General features: G+C 39.2%; 1 protein-coding gene across 6 annotated transcripts in view; it reads left to right on the plus strand.

Annotated features, from left to right (window-relative positions):
* Positions 1 to 22,348, plus strand: part of tox2 (TOX high mobility group box family member 2) — a 108,202-nt gene that overhangs the window by 81,734 nt on the left and 4,120 nt on the right. For 3 of the 6 annotated variants that reach the window (XM_027279404.1, XM_027279402.1, XM_019272272.2), the window contains 3 exons: positions 13,401 to 13,667; positions 15,090 to 15,332; positions 20,589 to 20,669. In XM_027279404.1, the coding sequence (XP_027135205.1) occupies positions 13,401 to 13,667; positions 15,090 to 15,332; positions 20,589 to 20,669 (591 nt within the window). The remainder of the gene's footprint in view (positions 1 to 13,400; positions 13,668 to 15,089; positions 15,333 to 20,588; positions 20,670 to 22,348) is intronic. The other 3 variants (XM_027279403.1, XM_027279405.1, XM_019272273.2) reach the window with 3 other exon arrangements.

Here is a 22,348-nt window from a genome sequence, read left to right on the forward strand (position 1 = left end):
GTTTCACTCATGCTTGCTTTTAAAATATGAACAGATGTGAGTATTTTTATTGACTGCAGATCGCAGTAAAAAATCTGTTGCATAAAGAAAAAGCACATATGGTCAACTATATTAATATATGCACAGTTTTTTGTGTTCAGGGTTTGAAGGTCAGAATTGCATAGCTTCATAACTGACTTGACATTGACTGACACATCATAAACAGACACAGAAATCGCTACACTCAGCTATGACTTTCTGGTAACATAATAGATTGTGCAGACGGTTTATAGTGTCGTACACGTGTTCAGAAAAGACAAGTCAGCAGCGTGCTTTGTGTATGTTAATGAAAAGGGTGTCTATTATATGCAGTATGCCTTTAAAATATACAGATACACATCTAGGTCAAGCATAATATATTATAATGTTCATCATAAACAGAAGAGAAAAGGATAAAGAAAAGTCAGTATATAACCAAAGTAAGGCTTGATAAAGATCGGAAACATAAACTCGCTATATATTATATGTAATGTTGGAATATTCCCCCTAGGTATTGGATTCATGTGTCATTTATCTTCATATTCATTTCACATTTTGGTCATGACCTTTGCTGTGGAGACAGTGGTTGATTGGCCAGTATTTCTCTCAGCAGTCAGGATATTTGTTACTGCTACAGCGGGCCACACTTTGTGGTTTAATAGATTGAATTCTGTAGGTTGTGCGATAAAAATGCATGAGATATGAATCTTCTTTTTTCTTAAATGACACATGATGAACATGCGATCAAAACAAATATTCTACAAATGTTTGTAACAGCTGCGATTGCGGTTCTGATAAGCAAGCCTGGTGTTTTAAAGTGTCTTTTGGTTTTGAAAGTGGAGACGCAAAGATAGGAAGTGCAACACATGTTGCAACTGTGATATACTGTACAAATTGAGTTTATATTCAGGGTGATTAAGAAGCAAATAAATCACCAGAAACCTAAAAAAAAAAAAAAAGAAGAATTGACTGCACTTAAAATTACAGCACTGAATTTTAAATAGCTTTTAACTAGGTGATCAGGGATCTTTAAAAAAAAATCTTCTAACCTCCAAAAACTTCAATATTTCTAACTGGCTCCTTGAACCTATAGGAGATCTTTTCAGTGTTCTGCTTTAACTTCACTGCAAAAAGACAGCATATAAAGCAAACTCAGAAATTTCTAAATCAAATAGCCTGCCTGGCAAAACTACCAAACCGTAGCAGAGGTTCATTTGTGCTGAGAACCGAGTGTCTATTAAATTGGTGCCTCACCTTGACACAGTCTGCTGAGCAGAGTAATTAAGCAAACTCTGCAGTTCAAACATGAGATGCTATCATAATGAATACCTCACTTGACGTGGATAGATAAATAACAAGGGTTAATTCTAATTTTAGACTGTTTCGTGTGCTGAAAGATACAGTGTTTGAGTGTTTTATGTAGATAGAAAGGGATTTTGCTGCGGCTGCTGTTGATGTTGTGTGTGTGTGTCTATGTGTTTCTGTGTCCTCACTATAAACAATATCTCTGCTGTTGAAATGGATCCACTACATCTGGAGGTCAGGCCTTATATTCAATCTTGAGCACATTGAAAAAAAAAATCCATTAGGGTTCATCTTTCCTGCATCAGCCATTCTATTGTGGTGCTGCAGTGAGATCTGTTTTCATCAGGCAGATTCAATACGTGAGCTGGGCAATGAAAAGAGTGCAATAGAGTTGGATGAAGAGAGGAGGGGGGGGTGGGATGCGATGTAGGGAAGGGGGGGGGGGGGCATTGTGGGGAGGAAAGAAATTGCAAAGAGGAAAGAGGTAACTCTTATTCAAAATGAGCATATACCTCCAGTTTTCTGTACCTCCTGGATTTCATTATTAGATATTTTAGAGATAATTCAGTTGAGTGAAATAAGGATATTCTGTCTTGACAAAAGGCTGAGAGCCTCTGGTTTTTAAATGTGTGCCTACGTGATTCAAGTATGAGGACATTTGAAAGTACTCCATTGCAGGTGCAACAATATAAACATAAAATAAATAGGGCGATTATATAACAAAAAGGATTTAGAGCAGTATTACAGCAGCAGTTGATCATAGTCAGGGAGCTGCTACACAGAATAGATAGTGTTTCTTTTGTGGTGGTAGGGTGAACTGTAGGATTAAATGGTGTTTAGATTTGGATCTTTAGGTGGGTGCGGATTCTCCTGACCAATGACAACTATCAAGATTTTCATTTAAAAGGTCAATTGTGTAAGATTGAGGGTGCTCTGTTTACAGATTATGTCAGAAATGGAAAATAATATGAATTACAATTTAACAGTGCATAATCTCCTGAAAATAAGAATCATTATGTGTTGTTACCTTTCAAATGAGCATTTTATATCTTATCCGACAGAGTCTGCAGTGTTGAACCACCATAGTAGTCCAGACAAAATAAGCACTTGCTATAGATTGCTCTAGATTTTACGTATTTTGCAGTTTCGTCTTCACGCTAGGAAAGAAAGGGCGAGGCAATCAGCGATTACACCGCTAGATGCCGCTAAATCCTAGTGGCCAGAAGAGAGAATATAAAGAAATAACCTCGTATATTTCTGTGTTTTTTTTTCTTGTTATCTATATACCCCAACAATGTGTTCGTCTGTCTTAAATACGTCTGGCTTCACTTCCTTTCTGTGGTTTTCCAACCCAAGACCTTTTGTTCCCATTGAAGCCATAAATATAAATAAACTGGATACAAACATGCTGTTCATTTTTTAAAAAGCCTTAGTAATTTCCTGCTGGGTACTGTAGTCGTTTGCAAACACGGCGATGCAACATGGACGACTCCATCTGAAAGGGCTTGCTCTCTCTCTCTCTCTCTCTCTCTCTCTCTCTCTCTGTTGATATAAAGGGCTCATTGTAAGGTAACAAGGAAAGCAAGATTCTTATTTTGGGATGATAAAAACCTACTTATGAGTATTATATTCCATTTTTACTAATAAGTCATTCACACTGGACCTTTAAAGGCAGTGTCGATCAACAGGAACAAGAGGAGTTGATGGACACTAACTTTCCAACCAGTGGGAGAAGGGGTGACTTTTAAGGTTTTTTTTGTGCACTTTTGCTGATTCTGAAAACCTGAAAGACATAATTAACTGTACTCTCCTAATTTTGTAAAGAGGCCATTTTCAATTCATATGTTTTTTTTTTGTTGTGTTTTTTTTGCTGATCCTTATTATGTTGCGGTCTGAAGCCCCTCCTGGCCAAACCTGATATCTTTCAGAGAGCTCTTTTCTCTGATGCTCTGATGCACTTGGCAGGGCCTCTCTCTCTCTCTCTCTCTTTCTCTCTCTGCCTCTCTCTGTTAATGCCCCCGCTGTCATAGCATCTACAAGTTCCAAAACACATTAGACATTTAATAGCCATGCTCAGGTTGCATTGATCTTATCAATACAGCCCAGAAAGATACACATCTCTACTGCTGCTAGTGAATAATTTCTGGACTCACAAGTGAAGTGGCCTTGTTGTTCTCAGTTGTGTCTTTATTCACACAAAAACTTGCCTAAAGCTAAATTATTTTATTACTGGATGGAAAGATATATTTACACAACCTTTACACGTATGCTGTGACGACTCCATCTGCAATCTATTTGAACAGAAAGGCTCCATATTGAATTATGGTATATTTAAAATGCTCTTCAAATTCATATGACCTATGCCTGCAACTGGAATAAATTATCTTTGATTAAGTTTTTTTTTTTTTTTCTCATGTTCCAATGATGCATGCAGTATTAGCCATCATCAAACTGGCTCGAGTGTGATGTTTTGAATATGTAACAGATGATGAATGTATAATCAACCAGGGGGATGTTGTGCGTAACAGCTAGGTATTAGGAAAGAAGCTATATGCAGACGCAGCCTTAGCTTCTTCAAACTCCCAGGTATTATCTCATTTGTTATTTTCTAGAATACACGATGCGAATCTGTCTGAATGAGGGTCAGTTCATTTGTAATGAGGGTTGTGGCACCCTAAAGATCTGCCGGCTGCATTCATATTCAAATTCATACTCTAATTTCCTTTGTTAGCAACATTTAAATGTAAGAATTTCCTCACAAGCTCTTTATCTTCGGTGTTTGAGGTTAATTATCAAGTGTTAATCCCACCCTGATTGTCATGTTAAATTGCTCGGTTGCCTGTGTTTTCTTTTCTTTCTTTACTTTTACTCGCAAGGTATTAAGTGCTCCTGGCAGGTGCTAGCTCTCCAAGACTGTGTGAATGAAATATGAGCTGCAATGTCAACTGAACTTGTCACAGACAAGCTGGGATGAATTAATGATAAGAGAGCAGAGGTGTGTTTTAATGTGTTCTCTCTCTGATGGAGGGTCTCAGCAAACGTATTATCACATACTGTACACCTGCTGGTTTTTGTATAAACATGGAACAGAGAAAAGGATGGATTAGAGATACAGAGACACGTTTATAGAGACAATCTTGGCCTCTTAATTCTAAGTCTGAAAAATGAATAGTGCTGCATGTCACCTGGACTGTTATCTAGTGACTTCTTTGAAATATTGCAATTAAATGTGTTTAGACTTTTCCAATATGGACTTTAAATTTGTCTTACCTTTGCCTTTAAAGACTCTCTGCTCTTCGAGGCTTTGCCTTATTCTATACTTTTTATTCAGATGAAGAAAACCTATTTCTCCTTTGAAAGACCTTCATTTTCAGTCATTTTTTAAAGGGATTAGAGCGTCTGCGGAGAATGATGGAAAGTCTGTCGCTTTTCACCACAGTTCAACAAGCTCAGTGATAGAATGGGACTTGTATTAGTTATTCCAATGTTGATTCAGGCGTAGATGATTTTGAATGATCAATGCCTCCAGGAGAACAAAAATATAACTTGCTTGTTTGATGGCCTCTTGAAATGCAACAAAAAAAAAAGAGGGTGGTTGTTTAAACTGCTTTCCCTTTTTTTTTTCACTTTTTTTGTGATTATTTATTTTCAAATTGTCCCTTAGGCTAATGCTCCATTTGGCATTTCACACCTCCCTCTCCCATAAATGAACCATCACAGCCATAAATCACTGGACAAACAGAGACTTGTGCAAACCCTGAAAGGTTCAGAGATTTATGTAACACATTCATGTTTTCCACTTCCTCATTTTAGTACTCCGCTGGTAAAGCCTAGCTAATAAAAGGTCCTATTAATATTTCCTGTTGCTTAGCAACGGCAGGCAGCAAGTAATAGCATTCTGTGGAAAAATAGATGACCGATAAGGAAAAATTCAATTCTTTTCTCATCTCCAGGGAGAAAGTGCCTTATTTCTCTGGCAATGTGATATGAAACTGTAGTTGTATATTAAGAAATATCTTAAAAGAAATATAGGTTATTTTCCAATTTCATCATTTTGGAGGGATTTTTATTGCAGGCTTGGATGGCAGCTCATCTATTTTCTCCACCCTGATAAAGTCAATTAACGGATTAAGCTAATCAGAGGATAAGGTGCCAACCTAATTTCTTCCTTTTTAATCAGAAATTCTAAAGAGATGGTGTTAAATAACACACACACTGAACTTTAAAAGGATCAGCTCTGTGAGACAAATTGCATTTCATTTATATTGCAGGTGTAATTTAAACTTGTTTTGTACAAACACAGGTCAGGTTCTACAGTAAGGAGTGTTACGCAAAATCTCTTCTAATATCGCAGCTTATCAGTGTGATTCCAGGTAATGGAAGAGGATCTCTACAGTGACAAATTTCAATTTAGATAATTCATCACATCGTATTTCAGGAACAAATGAGCAAAAGATGCGTTATCACACACATGTTGTTGTCGTCGTCGTCGTCGTCCTCCATACTGTAGATGTGATCAACAGTGGCATTCAAGCTAAGAACAGAAGCTAAAAAAAACAAAGCCAGATTCAGCTGCAGCAGATAGCCGGTGTTATGAAGCAGATACATAGATAAGGGATTTCATATTACACTTAGCCACGGGCTCCTGCTGAGATTTATCATGCCATGAAATCATGTCCATATTGCACTGTGCCCTATCTCAACCATCCATCAGCTCATTGTGTTTTCACCACCAGGAATATTTTGCCCTGGTGGCGGTGGAGAGCCGTCCCATGTCATCTCACTCAGGGATGTCTCCCCTGCTGTGCCACCAGCCACCAGTTCGACACAACACTGCCACTCTGTCTGCTAAGAGTGCACAAGAGTGGCTCGAGTGATTAAAAGACTCATCATGTAGATCATCGTGTGCCATGTTACTGTAATCCAAGACCGAGAGGCGCAAACTACAGGCAGACTTCATTTGATAACACTCAATCTTCGATGGTTGCAAATAGGAAAAAATGTCTCCAGAAATTCTTAGATGATTGTCAGAGTTTGTATTAGAAATCTCACCAAAGTAAGCTTAAATATGCATTTATTTGAGTCTGTTTTGATTATTAAAAACAGATAAACATTGAAAAAATGACAAATACAGTCAAATACAATTTGATTTCTACTGTGATTTGTTCCCAAAAAGTCTTCACCAGAACTACCATTCATCCACTGATCTATGTTTTTTGGATTAAATCTGGGTGAAAACCTTTGTGGTAATCGTCAAAACAACACCTTATAATTCTCTCAAAGGTTGAGGCAGTGAACTGCGTGGATGTGTATACCACAACAAAAGCAGTGAGTTAAGTTGTTTGGTAATTCATTATAATATTTGTTAGAGTTTAAAGCTGGAAGATAAGGTAAAGATGGCTTCTGTCAGAAATGTGTGAAATTTCTCTGTGAGATTATTTCACACATGCAAATCACCTTGCCATGACCTCTTCTTGTTTGGCACGTACAGTACAATACTGTATGCACCTGCTTTTCATTTGTGTGCTCTTTCTTGTTTTTGTGTTCATTATTTCTGCATCTACGTTCATTTTTTTGTTGTTGTGTGAGCGTGGGCACGCCCACACACACACACACACACACACACACACACACACACAAAGTGTGTTTGACACGGCAGTCAGGGGTCTCATTAGTGGGAGCAGAGGAGCCTTGCCTTCTGCTGTCAAGAGTGTGTGTCCCTACCGCTCCTCACAACCGTCTCCTACATGTCATGTCAGGCGAGGCTCTGATTCTCTGACGCTGTGCTTTGTGAGGTGAGCTCAGAGACACGCCCGGGCTGAGAGGGAGCGAGACAGGGGGAGAAAGAGACAGTGAGAGAGAACAAGAGAGAGAATATGAAAAAGACTCAGGAACAAGAGAGAGGACTAGGAGGGGGGGAAAGGAGAGAAAAATAGAGAGGAAGAGAGAGGGAGAAAATAAAAGCAAAGGAGGTTCTGACATTAGCAGTAATGAGGAACATGGAGGATGGTGCCGAGGGGGACATCATGACATTACTATCTGCAAATCAACCACTGCCTTGTTGCTGCCATGCAGTCACTCTGCGAGGCGTTCAGGGTGCTACAGTACTTTTCAAACAAACAGTTAATCAAAACCAGGGATATCAGCTTCTTTGTACAAACGCTTCCAGCTTTTAGGTTTAATATTAATGATATTAATAATAGCAACAGACATAAAGTACTCCACACAAAGGAAAAAAACAATAACCAAACAAAGGCTTGTAAAGAAGTACATCATAAACCCTTTTACTTTTGATTTGTTTGTTTTGTGTATGTGTGTTTATTTTATCATTTATCCATGTGGCACAACTTACTAGTCGCTCCTACTTTTTTATGAAAATATGAAATTGGCATGATCTCTGTTTGGCTTTGAGAGATAAAATGGCAAAGTCAATTTCAACAGTGTGCCTACATAAGACGTTCTTGGAATAAATTGCTTCGTCTGTCCTTTAAAGTTTGTGTCGAAACTCATAATTATTTCCTCATGCTGCTAGTTTGTGAGGTATTGCAGTTTTTCTGCCAGATTAATTACTTGATCACAGTTCAGCGCAGGAGGTGCAAGAGCAAGCATTTTATACTTTTGACTAGCATGTAATTGGAACGATTGAAAGTGACCTTATAGTGTCTTGTTTTGACAACATGGAGCGACTGCCAAGCTCATAAATAAAATGAGGTTTTCATAGTGTTTTGCTAAATACAGTCGGCTGTTATACACCTGGATCGTAGCATCATATTACATTTGTATCAAGGTCTCCTTGTAAATAATATTTTACAAGTAATCTTGACTACTTTTGAAACACATCCAATTAAGCCTCAGCAAATTCTTAAACCACTTGTGTTTCTTTTTCTCAAACATCCCAGCATCTGCTGCCCATCACATCTCCTTACTCTGCATCTGTCTGATGTCACAAGAAGGCAGAAGGAGCGTTTTGCCTTTGCTTTCCTACTTAAGTAGCGTATGATTCATAAATCCACTCTCTTAATAAATCTCCTCAGCTTGTGTAAATGACCCTCCTGGGTGTATATAAGCTTGATAAACCGAAGACATGGATGAAGGGAGAGAGAAGAGAGGGAGAAAGTGAGGAGCGGTAAGGAGGAAGGGAGGCTCCAAGGCTCTTTGAGGAACAGAGTTGTTAGTGCTTTGCCCTCAGGGTGAATGAGAAGTAGCTTTGAGGGCTGTGAGGCCCAGGGTTGGCTCCCCCACCTAAAGGCGTGTTTACCACAGTGTTGCGCGGCGGCTGTGCTTTTGAAGGATCAGTCTTGAACGCGCCTCTAATTAAAGCTGTCATGGCTGGGTGCCTGCAGGGATAATGTTCTATTATTATAGTCATTTGTTTCAATTAAACGCTGGGTGATTTTACAATAGCAGCCGTGAACCTGTGTGAGTGAGCCATCACTCTGAACAAGATGGCTCCAGTCAAGCAGGAGGTGAGGAGAGGAAAGTCTCGGGACTCACAGAGGCATTGATCACTGTATATTCATGCAGAGCAGGGTGGGACGGGATAGAGAGAGGGTGTGAAAGTCTGATAGTGCCGATAAAAGCAGTTCGGCAGGTGATGTTTCTTACTAAAAAGTTAACACTGTGCGGGGAAACAATTCATTTTTCATTTACATTTTGAAGTAAGTGAACTAAAAGTGCATTGACTCGGCTCTACAGAAGGCACTTAATTAAAAAGTGACACACCCTGAGGATTTATTTTGATGGTTATTTTTTAGATGATGATAATAAGTTGAAACATGACCGTAACATTTATTGATTCTTTCACAGAGACTGGTTTATTATGATGCCAAGGCAATAAAAGCTTGCATAGCAATCAACTCGCTTATTTAAATGATGAAACAGATGCCACTCTGGTATAATCATCATAAGGACGGAGCAAGGTTAGCTGTAGTACTCTCAGCTGGTGTGAATCTCTCCTCTTTCTCCTTGTAGCTGTATAGGGCTCTCTTCTCCCCTTCTCTCATCTCTGTGCTGGTGGTCAAATCCCCTTAGCTAAATCAAATGGTGCAGGCAATTGGAGCGGCCGTGAAACCATTTCAAAGGTAAGGTCAGCAGGAGCAGGGGAACAATGGCTTTGTGATATTCCATCTCGCACACAATGTGCTACACATAATTGGAAAGCCTTTGTTATTTGACTCCTATTTGACTATGATGTACAAGATGTGAATACAAACACGACAGGCGTAACGATGGCAGAGGAGCACGTTCACACCGAGTTTCCTGGCTTTACATCACAGTTTAGGTCTGCCGGCTGCTCATCACCAAAAAGCAATATCTAACTGTCCTCTTGCTAACTTTGGAGATGGGTTTTAGTACTTAGGTCATGTTTTGTTTTTTTTCTTTTTCTTTTGTATGTATTTTTTTTCTCCCGACTTTTTTCCACTGTCTCTCGCTCTATTCCAGTGTCCTCTTTCCTTCCCTTTTACTTTGCCTCCCCTGTTTATGAAAAACTCTGATCTCCTGGGGCTTTACAACAAACAACTAAATTGCTGGAGGTTAAGCACAGCTATGAAAATACCCAAGAGAACTCAGAATCCAACTTCATAAATAATCTAAATATATAAATTTAGGCCACTGCATCGCTCAAGTAGTTATTGGTTTATGGTTGTGCCACAAAATACACGAGAAAAATCCGAACGATGATGCACAAAGTGTTTAGATAGTTTGCTTCCCCTTAACCTACAGCCATCTATCAGAACATATTTTTCATGTTGCATCACAGACCAAGTCATATGTCCATGAATAAAACCAGCATTATAGGCATGTCATCTAGGTCAAGAGTCCATGAAAAGTCAGTATGTGTTACATGCTAAAGGCAGAGAGCAGTGACCAACCAAATCCTGTTACTCACTGTGCACTTCCCTACCCTCTTTTGGCCAGCTATTTAGATGATACCATTAAGAATTAGCATACAGTACCTATGGCAACCGTCAACCTTTGTCAGATTCTTTCATAATATTTGTACAGCCGTCTGCCGCCCGCTTTATATAGCTCAGGCTTGATGCCGTTATGTGATAACTTCTTGCTTTTTCTGTGTCATACAGGTGAAAGCACCAACTAAAAGCACTCAAAGGCATTTTAAAGAATGACACAGGAATGATTATTAGAAGTAAATTATCACAGTAGGAGTGTTTTCAGTAATGAGCACTAGTCCTTCAGGTGTTATACTTTATATAGTTGCTTTTAGTAACCGTAATAAGGTAATGCACACTTTCATATTCAGGAGTCAGTTTCTTTGTGCATATATTGATGTGTCTGAATACCACAACTTTGATGAATGCAATAGTTAATTTGTTTCTGCATTTTACTGGTGACAAACAGATGCATTTGTTTGGACCAAACACTCAGCTCTAATGAAAATGAAAAATAGGCTGGATATGAATAATAGCAGATGAAATGTGTGCTTGATTTTAAAAAAAGGAATATGTAATGTAATATGACTTATATCTGTATTCAAACTCTGGTTCCAACTACAGTCACCACTGTCTCTATGATTTTTCTCCACAAGAAAAAGATGAATTTCTATGCAGCGTATTATGACACATTTACTTATATGTATGTCTGTGAAGCGTGAGTGACCCAAGGTTTGTCCTGTTTTTACTCTTACAAGGCCGACACCCAGTACCCACGGTGCCATGGTGCCTTCCCCCGGTGAACTCTTTTGCTCTGCATGTCTCCTTCTTGTTTATATTAAACATGGTGTGGCTCAGATTAAAGGGTGACAATTTTGCCTGGAGGCTGTTGCTATGGAAACGCGTCTGCTGTAGCTATGATAGCCCATTCATGTTTGATTAATTGGTTTTTCAATGCTTCTTGGTTTGTGAGGACCCTTAAAGAGCAAGTCCATGGAAAATGGGAAATTAATGGATTTCTATTTCCTTCTCTTTCCCTCTTTCTTCCTCTTTTTTTTCTGTCTTACTACTTATTTTGCTGAAGCTATTTCCTCATGTTTTAAGAAGTGTAGTGATGGTGTTTTGAATTATGATTGGAAGTTGGAGATTGCCGTGGATGGGGGGAGGTTAGAGCTTGGTTATTTGAAATGCAAAAGGAATGTCTTTGTTCATGGCTGCCTTTTGTGAGCAGCTGCTGAGGCAAACACAGAATCTAATGTCGTGTGAATATTATGAGTTTTCAAAGCAGGCCAGAGCCTCGTACAACATTACTTTGTTGTGCATTTTTATTCCAGCAATCTACTGGGACCAATTATGATTAGAGAGCCATGCCTTCATCTCTGAACCTCCACTCGTGTTTATCAAGACTTCATATGCTCGGGTCTTTTCAATTTGATCTTTTTAGCACATCACTAATGTGTAATGTATTATTTAACTCATAAATGTTTAAAAGAGCTAACAAATGCTAGTTCATCACTTTCTGATCTGTAAATTGCCAAACATTCCCATTTATGCCTGCATTAAAAGCATCCTTTGGTCTGTGCTCGTGTTCTGTCCTGATGAATCTTGAAGAAAAGCTTTTGATGTAGTTATTATTGAAGATCTTTTAAGGCTGCAGAGAGCAGAACTTTGTGTGAGTCTGATTCTGTAATCACTCTCAAGAGTGTTCTACATGTGGGGGTCATTCTCCAGCTGAGAGCACAGTTTTTGTTTCTATTTCTGTTTGAAAAAAGGTCTTATTTTACGTGGCGGTAAGTAACATTTTTCCCTTTCATAGCATACAGTGAGCATAATATATCTGCAGGGGGTTGATAGGGTTGTTGAGCAATACCACTGATGCTTGAATTGCTTTGCAAGGTACTCAGATTTCTGGCTTCTTAAAACTGAATTTTCAAAAGCAGGAAATCTTCCACCATCCACTAACCAGGCCCTGGTGTCTCAAGGACCCTGGAGGGCCTGCATTTGTTGTTGCACTTGCTTGAAATAGAAGTCAATAGAAATTATGGATTGTACCTTTAACTGTAATAGAGAGCACCCTTGAAAAATCATATAATTTTGAGTTCATTGATAATAAGTCTGTGTACTACAGGGCTGAAAGGATAAGCATTGCAAAATCTGGCTTGGGGTAAAGTTCCTCTAATGTCTGAAAATTGAATTGCAAAGCGGTGAGAGTGAAACAAAGCAGGATATGGGCTGGAAAACGAAAATAATTCTCAGCTCCCTAGAGCTGAGAGTCATGACAAACAACCCCTATATTCAACTTGTCATGCGATATACTGCTAACATATATAGAAATGTTGAATATAGCTGCTTTAAGCTCTGAGTAGTTGTTCTCACTCCTTCTAGGATGTATTTCGACAGTGGTTTTAATATTTTAATTTGAACGTAAAGGGTAAGTTTAAGTCACATTTGCTTGATTGACAGCTGTCTAATTCTGCCACATGGAGCCATGTTCACTGCTGCTCTCATCAGGCTCCCTTCAAAAACTAGATTTTCTGGCTCCAGTAACTGACAGAGATAAACCAATAAACCCAAAGGCTACCAAGCTTCAAAATGAGCCTTCAGAAAACTATGGTAAATGTCACAAGTGCTATAGTCATGTTTTTCTAGTCTGGTTAGTTAAGAGTAAATGGTATTGGCCTTTAGCAAAGTAAATGTCTTCTTTAATGTCTGGGTGAGCTGTCTTCGTTGGTTTAGATTGAGAGAGATTGTGTGTTTGTTTGTTTTTTGTTTTTTTTGTGAGATATTTGCTCCCAGTATTCAAAATTTCCCCTCATATGAATGTCAGTTAACCAAACAAGTAATACAGACAAACTTGACCACAAAACTACAAGTCTGAAAATAGTGCCTGCTACTGTTCTAAGAAAAGATGGTTGAGAGAGAAAAGAGAAGCTTCATAACCAGCAGCTTCGGTTTAGACTAAAAGCTGTAAGAGGGTTTTGTCTGTCTACTTTCTTCCAACAGACACATTTCCCTCATTACAAGTTATTTGTCTTTTTTAGATTTTCTCTAACACACGCATATTTTTCTCAAAATTGAAACTGTCATCTCCACTTCTAAGTCTTTGCATATTTGGCTAATTGGCAAACTTTCATTACTTTGAGTAGAGGAGACGATAGTAAAGCTGGTGTTCTTCTCTCACCCCAGATGCAGGAGATGGCTTTGCATCACCACCAACAGCAACACCATCACCAGCACCCAGACGGCACTCATTATGACCCCGCCCGTAACCACCCCCTGATAAACAACTCACCTCCGATACTTCCCAACCCCATGAGTGCACTGACCCAGCTAAACCCTCAGGTCAGCCGGAGTGCACTGCCTCATGGTTCCCCCTCACCTCCCGGAAGTAAATCAGCCACACCCTCTCCCTCAAGCTCCAATCAGGAAGAGGAGACTGATCCTCATTTGAAGGTACTGATGTGGCAGCGCTTCTCTGGCTTGCAGTAGTGGAGTAGGAGGCGAGGGCTTGGCAGTGCTTATCAGAGTTGGTTCGCATGCTAACTGTAGTGTTGGGTTTAAACAGGAATTGAATGGTAGTCTTGCTTTTGCTCTTGAGGGGAACTGAAACCATGTTTTTTGTTGCTGTTTTTGGTTTTTGTGCATGTGTGGTGTCACATTTGAAAAGAAAATTGGTTTGAAATATTTAGAAACCATTTTGATTCTGTTTTAATTTGTTTAAAAAAAAAAAAAATCTGAGCAGCACATCCAAAATCTGGCCCATATTTAAAAGACATTATCTGTTGGTCCTTTTGTGAAAGATTATTTCACCCTTTCAATTACACAGTTGTGAATACCTGACAATCCATTACCACCATGGCACATTTGGAAGTTTGTGGACAATCTCTTTCCATGCAGTAATTTTAGAAATCCTGTACATGTTTTCATGTTTTCAAAAGTGTAGAAACCTCCTTTATTTAGATGTGAAGGATGTTTTAATGGGTTAATCATCAGCACGGCACAGATACAGAAGTTGTTGGGTATCTAATTTGGTCACTGGTGTTATAGATATACAGTCTGGTTTGAAACCTAACACTTCATTTAAATCACTCATTCATTTAAATGAGAAGAGCAGGACACTTGTTTACATTCATTTGGTTTATGTAAATCTGCAAAACTGCTTTCATAAATTGCCCACCATCCAGTGTCTCTGTGGATTTGCTTCATTTCTGTCAGGGGAATGTGAATGAGTGTATAATTGAATCTGCCACCTCCACAGTGTTTCAGATTCATCGTGTATTTAAATGCTAGCTTGCAGTGATACTGTATAACAAGAAGGGGATTCTTTAGTTAAAGAAAATATATTTCCCTGCCTATACATCTCTGCTCTGCTTCTCACTGTGTGTGTGTGAATAAAAATGATTACCACCTCTCCTATCAGTAAGTAATTCCATTTGCTCTCTCCAATTCATTCTGAGACCACATCAAAGCCAGAGCAGATACAGCAGGCGATTTAAAATTCCTTTCACCCACAGCATGAAAAGTCAGAATTTATGACTTGCTGAACAACTGAAAAATAAAGATTTGAAAAGGTTTGATAAATTCAACTAACAGATGTTATTTTTTGACAACGTAAGGCAGAAGGAAAAAAAAAAGACTGTCAACCAGTGCCTGTGTCAAAGTGTTACTGTCAGTGAAACATTGCTGCAGTATTTAAACACTGACTACGCAGAGATTGGACTGATAGCTTGAATTATGGATTTAATGAAGTTTGCATGCTTCACCTGGACCCAGGGTTCCAAACATTCATCAGGGGTGCAATCATTCTCTCCGGTTAAACTAGTAAACCTTGTGTCTACAGTGTCAATAAGTTGTTTTGTTTTTTGTGTCTTTTTGATGGTCTTCCAGATCACGGGCGAGAAGCGGCCGTCTTCAGAGATGATGAAGCCCAAACCCAAACCCCAAAAAAAGAAGAAAAAGAAGGATCCCAACGAGCCTACAAAGCCTGTGTCAGCCTATGCCTTGTTCTTCAGAGACACCCAGGCAGCCATTAAAGGACAGAATCCCAACGCCACCTTTGGAGACGTATCCAAGATAGTAGCCTCCATGTGGGATGGACTGGGAGAGGAGCAGAAACAGGTAGATACATACCATGTAAATGTACACTTAGAGTATGGAGAATTTACTGCTTCAAAGAAGAAATACTCTTCCTCTTACAAAGATTCAATCCCCAAGGCTATCACCTTGCGTGGTTGTGTGTGTGTAAACCATTCAGCTGCTTTCAGGTGTTGATTACAGTATGCTCCTACCTTTCAATTAAGTAGACTAACCACCAGTTAAATGGTGTAGTTCATGTTCAAATGTTAGTAACTAGCCTGGAATCAGTGTAAAACCACTTTAGCAACCCAGTTTTTAGGTCGTGGTCATGCAAATTCACAGGTCAGGTTCACCACACATACTGTAAGTTCTGCAGAGCATTCACAGCTTGATGATTCTCACTGTTGTAACAACACACTGTGGGTAAACTGAGTCACTGATTGCATGAAATCTACTGTATGTATCTGTGTCACGCAGCTGCAAAGATCTAACAAGAAAGCTTGCAGCTCTCATATTGCTTGTCACATTATTGTGTCCTCCTGTCTAGTTCAGGAGTGTCTAAATGTTGTCCCTTGGAGGGCCAAATTGAATCTTAATGGCGGGCCATGGGCCAAAAGCAAACATCTATTGCATTGTATTGATAAGATGCCAAATTGTACTAAGATCCCAAGTTCCCTGATTGACTTCCTGCAAGGGTCACTCTGCCCACTGTGCTCAGATCATTAAAATGTATTATTAACTAGGGGTTCTAAATATTTAGAAAGCATTTTTACCTCACAAAAAGTGTATTTATTTTGAGTTATTTGGTTTTTGCTAAAATAATCTGGCAGGCACTTTGGGCAGCCAGTCCACTAGTCGACTTAATATAGCTACCTGAAAGGGGCTTATTATAAAGTGTTAACTGAAAAAGCAGCCAAGTTAAGTTTTTTTCTAAATATATATCCTGCATATAGTGTATTGGTTGTACATGATGTACGGAACACACTGCATATATCACAGAGGTTTACTCAGGAACCCTGGGTATGATGAAGTCATGAAGTGAACTGCCAAGATAATTTGTTTGTTCTAAGCTAAAACTTCATAAGAATGCATAGTAAAGAGGTGCGACACCATAAAACTGAAGGTTTTTATTCTAAAATGATATTATTGTCATTGTCTCCATAATGACTGAAAACATAAAAATCAAGCAGAACATGTGAAAATAAAACATATAAAATACTTCCTTTTTAAAGTGAGAGTCATGTATCAAATGTAATTTTTACACATTTGTGAATTTAACATGCACCGACAGTACTAAAAACTAGGATTATCCTGTTTTAATGCAGTAAAATTCATATATTGAAAGGAGTGAGCAGTGTAAATATATTTCCCTGAATATTTTCAGGAGTCAATTTAATTTTGTTACAACCTGACCTGTACATATGGAACTGCATTAACATTTACCGCAATTTAGAACATTTCCATCCAGCACATTTTCTATTTCATTCTGGCATTCCAGACCATCGGACAAAGTCAAAGGGGTTTCTATGTGTTTGTGGTAACAAATGATGGTGTGAAATGAATGGAAAATGAGACAGTCTGATGATCATGCGCAGACTCATATTTTTAGAATATCCAGTCAGGGCGCAGCCTATTGGGTGTCAAATAAAAGCACCTGTCTCCATGACAAAGTGCAGCCCATTCTCCTCAGCCCCAGCCACCGTCGACTAGACCCTATCTAGCATGTGTGTGTTTTTCTCCCACCAAACCTACTTTATACTCTGGACTTTGGAGGCCGTCTGTCCCTTTTATTTGCAGTTAATTTTTGCCGCCTTCACCAGGGCTCTTCACCATGAATCTTCATTTCGCCGCTGACACCCTTGAATGTGAATTCCTCATTTCCTGTCCTTTTATTTATATCTGTTGCCTGGTGATTTGATCATGCTGGGAATACAAGATTAGCAATTGCCTTGTCCTTGGTTTTGCCTCAAGGACATCTGCTCCTGAAATGTTATTGTTTGTGCTTCTTAACCCTTTGTGTCCTGGCTTCTTTTTCACCTTAGATTTTGCACTGTAGATGCAATGCACTCTTTCTCTTTCTCTCTCTCTCTCTCTCTCTCTCTCTGTCTCTCTCTCTCTCTCTCTCTCCCTGTCTCTCTCCTCTCCTAAATGCATTTGTCCTTCACAGTATTACCTGGAAACAGACACGAAACTAGCAAAAGGGCAATTCCACCATTAAAAATCCACCCATTTATTGTGCCGTTCCACAGCTAATTTTTTGATTTGTTTGTGCATTCATGTGTTTAATCAAACGTGTCACCTCGCAAGACACATAATTAACTTGAGGTAATGATGTCATTATGGAATGAAATGTAGTACCCTGTCTGGGCAATAACACTGTGATTGCTCTAATTATTCTCTGTGACAATGTCACTTTTTCCAGCACAACAAATGGATAAACTTGTTAACCGTGTATTCATCGTGTAACCAATTCAGCTACTGCATGTTAATACTCCAAAGATATTAAAGCCCCTGTCTTTGGTTTAATGTAACACCACATTATGGTGTACTGTTTCCACAACCGCTGACCTAATGTTCAAGTGAAAAGCTTTTAAAATGAAAGGTTCCCATAGCTCGGACTTATACCTTAAACATTTTCAATATACAGCTTTCAATTTCTATCTCTCCCTGCTCTTCATCAGTATAAGCTGTTATGCATTTTCTTTTCATTTTTTCCAACACTGTCACGTCATCTCTATAGGACCGATGAGGTGTGTTCTATAATGTCACAGTCAGACCCTCTGGAGCCATGCAGGAGCACCAGAATGTAAACACAACCCTTCCCCTACACACAGCTTTGTTTTAACTAGAACGTGGCCCCTGTTTCCAATTACCCATAGTCCTTCTCAAACATACCATGCAGCAGAATTCACATAAATGCATTGAAGGCAGCATGTTTTATTGCTGTGTTTTATTGAGGAAACGATCAGAAGTTTCATTGTTGTGATTTGTGTTCTTCTTGTGATTCTTTTTTTTTTTCTTCCTTAGCATTTTCCCCACTTTACTCGTTTTGTTTTGTATTCTCCAGTGCCGCCCTTGAGTTCGGTGGAACAAAGCGTTTTTTTTTTAATTCATGTTTATGTTCATATTTTCTTTTTTATTAAGATGTTTTCCGAATGTCTGCACGCTATACAGCGTTTTTTTTTTTTTTTTTTTTGGGGGGGGGGGGTAATTTCCCAAGGGTTTTTTTTTTTTTTTTTTTTTTGTGTGGGGGGGGGGTTAATTCCCGAAGGTCTTTGTTTTATAGTGTAAGATCAATGCGTTTTTTGGGCTGCGTTATTCCTCAAGGTGACTACATGTTAAAGCTGCCCCAGAAACACAAAAGAACATTTTTCATGTTTTTGTTTAAGATTAAGATCAATTTTCCGTTTTTTTACAGCAGTGGGCAGGAACAGTGATAATGGAGTTTAGTAGGAGTTAGCTTTATTTAATTGAGTCTGCTGTGTTGGAGTTATGTATCGGTGAAAGGTCGGTAACAGAAGGAAAAGGACACTGTCACTTTGCCTAAGCTGCATGTTTTGATATTAAACTTCTTATTAGTTTTAGCATCTGTACAAAGACACCCATCATTTTTTGAGTTTTGTTTTCTGCCTCTTTGTCTCCCTCTCATACTTTCTTTTGTCTGTTAACTCCTCTCGTCTCCTGCACTACTTTCCTTCACACCTCTCATCTCCACCCTCTCTACTTTTTCGTTCCTCCTCCTCTGCCTCTCACCGGTCGCTCGGTCTTTCAGTCGTTGGGGTAATCACTCCCTTCAGTGTCAGCAGGCTGCGGAGTTATTGTCTCCTGTAATTAACTGGTTATCAAACAAGAACATTTCATTAAGGTACAATTAGAGGCTAATTCAGGCGGGACACCTCTGTGTCAGGATTACGATGGAGGCATATGCTCTCCCCTTGCAGCTTTGTTATTTTTAATTCATACTGACCCGCAGCCTCTGACGGCTTCAATTGCTAATGAATCCACTCACTTTGGAATAATTAGACATCCTTAGGCATGGTAATTTATTTAAAAGTATCAGTCGTTGCGCGAATCATTAGCTCTGTTAAATTAATTTGAAATTAAAGCTGCTGGGAGTAGTTTGGGGTTCATTAAAGAGACTATCAATATTTAAGGGGTGAGGGGTAAGGTTGTCACTTTTTTTGTTTAGTTTTTTTTTTTTTTTTGTTCACCAGAGCTATAATTCTTAATGAAGATTATCTGTTTTCTTTATGAAAATCTGTGCTTTGTTCCTCTACTTTGGAGTTCCTGAATCAATTAAGTCTCGATAAAATACCTGAACGTATATAATGGAAGGGAAATAATAATAATACTGCAAATAGCGATGAATGAAAGGATAAATATCAGCTGTTTGAGCAAGAGATTGTATCCGTCTTCATCCCAGTTTGTTTGCTGTTCTGTGTGTATGTCTGTTTGTTTATTGACTGTGTTAGCAGCTGCCAGCCTATGTTCATTTGGCAACACATGAATGCTTAATGGTTATTCTACCCCACCTCTTTGAAAGAAATGACCCCGTCCATGGAGCCACAGTCAGTCTCTCACTGAGGATCAGTAATTACCCACGGCATTCACACACACAAGCACACATTCTCCTTCGTATTAAAATGCCTCAGAGAGGAGCGGAGATCTGAGTATTCCTCATCGATTTAAGGCTGGACTTTTTGTGACTTGTTTTCCCCGCATCAAAAAGGCAATGGCAGCTATAAAGAGCCTGTGAGTGACATGTGATGACATTAACTCGAGTTCCCTGTCTTAACGCATCATTTGAGGTTCATTCAGGAGGCTTGAGATTGCCTCTTTACTAATGCTCTTTTGAATTCTTTTATTTTTTTTCCTTCCACGTCTGAATGATTTGCTGGGACATCAGCTCTGATTAAGAGATGAGCAACAGTCTTAATAGAGCAAGCGGTTGAAAAGCAGAGCACAAAATGACAAACAGCTCCTCACTCCTCATTTGGCTCCATAATATTTCAAACTCCATTTTCACGTTATTGCGCACAAGCTTTTCTGGCATCTTATTTTGGATGGTTTGAAGAAATGCTTCGAATGCAGCAACATCATGCAGATTGCCAAATCTTGATAACTTGATAACAATGAATGTACTTGATATGTTTTTCATCACAGATCACACAGCCGGGTCACACAATCACACCATGACTACCAACATCTCATCCACATCAGTCAATGTGGACCACAGGGTCATTTTAGCCTTTGACATCACCTTGTAATCAATCGTTGTTGTTGTGTTTGCTCCTGCAGAGCTACAAGAGGAAAACAGAGGCTGCTAAGAAGGAGTACCTGAAAGCCCTGGCCGCCTACAGAGCTAGCCTGGTTTCCAAGGTAACCATGGGGGGTCACGTCTTTGATATACATGGGTCAGCGGCGATATAAGGGATGATAAATTAGACAGAATTCCTTTTACTCTTATTCCAAGGAAAGGGTCTTCTTGCGGCACAGAGGGCTTAGTATATCTGTGCATGTGTGTGTGTGTGTGTGTGTGTGTGTGTGTGTGTGTGTGTGTGTGTGTGTGCTCAGAGGAGAACAGTGAAAATTAGGCCTCAAACACACCCGATTTGCAACCTGGGGAGAAATGAAAAGTAACAGTACGCGGTCTGTGTGTGTGCTCATCAGTGTGCACATGTAAGGGTAGAAGTGGACATTACCTATCATTTGCTGTCCTCCTGGTGTTTCTGTCCTCCCCTGATGGGCGACTAATGTGTTGGCTGAGGTTTGCTCACACCTACTGCTCTCTCTTTGCTGCAGGTTAGCCCAGAACATTAATACCTATCTTACTATGTGTATATAGAGAGATCTATGTATAAAAAACAGGCCCACAGTGTAAAAGTTACATTTTCTGAGCTGCTGTGACACCACAGCACATCTGCAAGGCTTATACAATAGTTATCACAGTACAAGGGTGTTTTAATCTGTTGGTGCACTGCATCTCATTTCAGTGTTTCCGCATTGTTTTTTTTTTGTTTTTTTAAAAACACTGCTCTAAATTGCATTAGCATATATCAAGCTCCTCCTCTTCCCCCTCCCTCTCCCCGTTTTTTCCTTCCTCCCCTCCGCACAGCGCCACACTTCCTCTCATGCTCATGGGCCGAAAACAAGCACCTTGATTAAGGCATGAATAGTTAATTCATCAGCCTCTTCACTGTGGCATACTTTCAACTAAAAAGACTATTCTCATCTCTTGTCTTTGGTGCAATTAGACATTCATGTCAGAGCCCCTATACAGAGGCTTGATTGATACTATATGTTGGTAGATTGCCAGTCAAAAAAACTGACTGACAAAAATAACCCCCTCCCCATCCCATGCATTCAGGACCAGCCAATCTGAATGCAGGGATGAATCTCATCATTCAACGCGACTCTCTTTTTTTTTTTTTTAATTACCAATGAAGGAGTCTTTTCAAAGTGAATTGGGGTGGGTGGAATTGGAGGTAATTGGAGTATCATTTGAAGGATTCACATCTCCAGCGTGCACCTGTTGCCTTTTTGTTTTGTGACGCATGTCGGTTTGTTTGGGAGAAGATGAAAAAACAAAAGTTTGATTGCTTCCCACTGTATGTCACAGCACTTTTCTTGTGTTTATTTCAAATCCAAAAGAGAGAAAGAGAAAAAAAAAACAAGTACAGATTTTAAAAGTCAAAATTAAAAAATAAAAGTTGCACTATGTTTTTACAGATTTCATGGATGTTTCCACCCTCAAAACTCATATACCGTTCACATATTACCTCTAATGAATATGTAATCATTTTACTGCAATAGATTGTAAAAAATTTCCCCATAAAATAAAATACGGTTCAACAGATCACACCCATCCTCTCGCTCTTTCCCTCCTCTCTCACCATTTCTTCAGTATTTCATTTTCCACTTGACCCTGCAAATGTATCTGTCCCTCTCTTTTATCCGTCCCGCCATTCCCTTCCATTGATTATTTCAGAGGTTCAGAGGGATGGATGTGAGCTATTACTAAATAGCAGACCAGCAAACATCACTCAAGCCAGTCTGAC

This window comes from Larimichthys crocea, chromosome VI (assembly GCF_000972845.2).
Source record: "Larimichthys crocea isolate SSNF chromosome VI, L_crocea_2.0, whole genome shotgun sequence".
Lineage (NCBI taxonomy): Eukaryota > Metazoa > Chordata > Actinopteri > Sciaenidae > Larimichthys > Larimichthys crocea.